Genomic DNA, 2,239 nt, shown 5'->3' on the forward strand with positions numbered 1-2,239 from the left:
ACATTCTCAGGTTTACTTTAAAAGTTAACTACGGAACTACACGGAGAATATAGTTCTAGAAGAGAATAAACTGCACATGGTTCTTCAATGGTCAGACTACATTTAAGTGAAGTTTCCGTATTTGATTGAAAACAACTGTCTCATTTTAAAACAACAGTCATCAGCAGAAATATCATTAATTCACAACTATTTTTAACGACGGGGAGAATCAAGGGCCTATCCAGTCCAGAAGCGGCACTCAAACTCCCTCCAGGTCACAGGAAGACGCGCCACACAGACACAACTACGGGAAAACGGTTTTTACATTGAGGCCTCCTAAGCATAGAAACGGGGTGATCCCCAAAAGCATTCATTGGACAACCGTCGTGGTGCTCAAAGGAAAAAGGATCATCTCCGGGTCGGACAGTCCTTTCTATTTCACTGGTAACGGAACGGATGTTGTATACACTTGCGGTAGTACACTGTTAAAACCTTACGAATTATTTGGAAGCTTCGTAGGTAGCAAATCCTTCGTAGGTACGAAGGCTTTGGCATTTTGCTTCGTAAGGGTTTAACTGTGTAGGACAACACCCTGGCCTAACTAGCTGAGTTTGGCCAGGACGAGGAACGACGACTCATAGCGCATCCTAACTCTGAGCCGCCGGTCCAAGCCCTAAGAGAAAAGCCAACTAATCCCGAAGTGAGCATCCAGAAAGTACGTCCGTCATTCGCCGTAACGAACCTTTGCCAAGTTCAGCCCCTTCAGACTCGCATAACCCCTAGTAGGTAGGCAACATCGAGCCTGCACGACATGCATGTACTGCGGTGTGGTCTACCCCGAGTCTCGCAGGCGCCGAGCTCCTCTATTTGCCGAATGAATCTGAGAAAAAACAGGCGTACTTTCCAGGCGATCCCTAATATGGTTCGATCACCTCTGTGCGGGATTTTCAAATACTTCCACGCGTTAGGTTGTTGTTTTGCTGGTGTTGACCGGTCAGTGGACAATCCTCAGGATCCCATCCCAGAGTGATAAGTTTCAGAGCCCCTATTTCCTGTTTCTCGATTGCCGTATGATATACTTCCCAGTTGAAACATTTCACTTAAGAGTGTGCATAACACATATGTTGGAGTTGTAGACCAGACGAAACCACTGCGTGGTTGCGCTTGGCAGACATGACACGACTCACCGATCAGGTTCTTGTAGCCCGTCGTGTTGGTGCGGACGCCGGCCGTGCCCACGCCCACCATGATGGAGGTGCCGAACATGCGGTCGCCCAGGTGCAGCTCCCAGTAGAAGCGGCCGTTGTTGACGGGCCGGGTGATCCTGGCCGAGGCGGAGCCGCACGACACCCGTCGGTAGAAGCGCACCCGGCGCCCGGCCTCCTCCACCTCGACCGGCAGCTCGAGGTCGGTGCCCGCCCCGGAGCCGGCCCCCGGGAGCGGGCACCTCCACGACCAGACGCCCAGGTCCTCAGCCTCCGCGGGCAGGGGTGGCGCTGGCCCGGCGATCGCCCCCGACACCCTCCACGTCCGCCTGAAATCAGAAATAGATCGGGATAAAAGGAGGCTATTCTATGATGAGGAAAAAAGGTAGTATAGTACAGCCGTTTTTATCACCCGCGTGGATGTTCACCGCCACAACAAACCACCCGTTTGTCACCCAGAGCGGCGAGCGCGCGTCCCCTTCACTCAATATCACACGACGGCACTAGTCGGGGTCGATGCTCGACAAGAGTGCTTGCGACAAAAATAGTCGCTTCACATGGTCCATGTTTCATACAAAATTCATCAAATACGCAAATACAAGTTAAGGACTTGGGATGGTAGAATTGTTTTGAATAAAATGCCTATTTTTTCCTCTACAAGCACCTGAAACTGGGTAGGGTAGGCCAACCCGCCATACGGGTTTACTGGGCGTTGTTGCCTACCTGCCAGGCGGCTCATTACCTCTGTACTTAAATCAATAAATACTTCATTAACCTCTATGGAAACTGGAAACCTACTAAACATACACACATGATGTTTGAAACATATGATGTCCAAACCATTCCCGAATAACACAGTGCCTTTACTTTTGTTACTCCTTTCAAAAGATTGTAATCGGCTGATTGCGATGTCGATCGAATTGCAAGCCATGTTTGTTTTTATTAGTATATAACCAATTAGCACTTCTAACGCGCGGCTATTCCGATGGCGAACATTTTAATTTAGGTCTGTAACCAAACGAGACCGGGTGAAAAGGGTGGTGCCGGGGAGGTTG

The 2,239-nt window shown here is 49.9% G+C and overlaps 1 protein-coding gene across 1 annotated transcript in view; it reads right to left on the reverse strand.

Annotated features, from left to right (window-relative positions):
* The window catches only part of LOC113209263 (SPRY domain-containing SOCS box protein 3), a 72,938-nt gene that overhangs the window by 61,777 nt on the left and 8,922 nt on the right, over positions 1-2,239 (reverse strand). The window contains exon 2 of the mRNA XM_052273306.1: positions 1,167-1,513. Within this exon, the coding sequence (XP_052129266.1) occupies positions 1,167-1,513 (347 nt within the window). The remainder of the gene's footprint in view (positions 1-1,166; positions 1,514-2,239) is intronic.

This window comes from Frankliniella occidentalis, unplaced genomic scaffold (assembly GCF_000697945.3).
Source record: "Frankliniella occidentalis isolate FOCC.00 unplaced genomic scaffold, Focc_3.1 Scaffold7, whole genome shotgun sequence".
In the NCBI taxonomy this organism is placed as follows: Eukaryota; Metazoa; Arthropoda; class Insecta; order Thysanoptera; family Thripidae; genus Frankliniella; species Frankliniella occidentalis.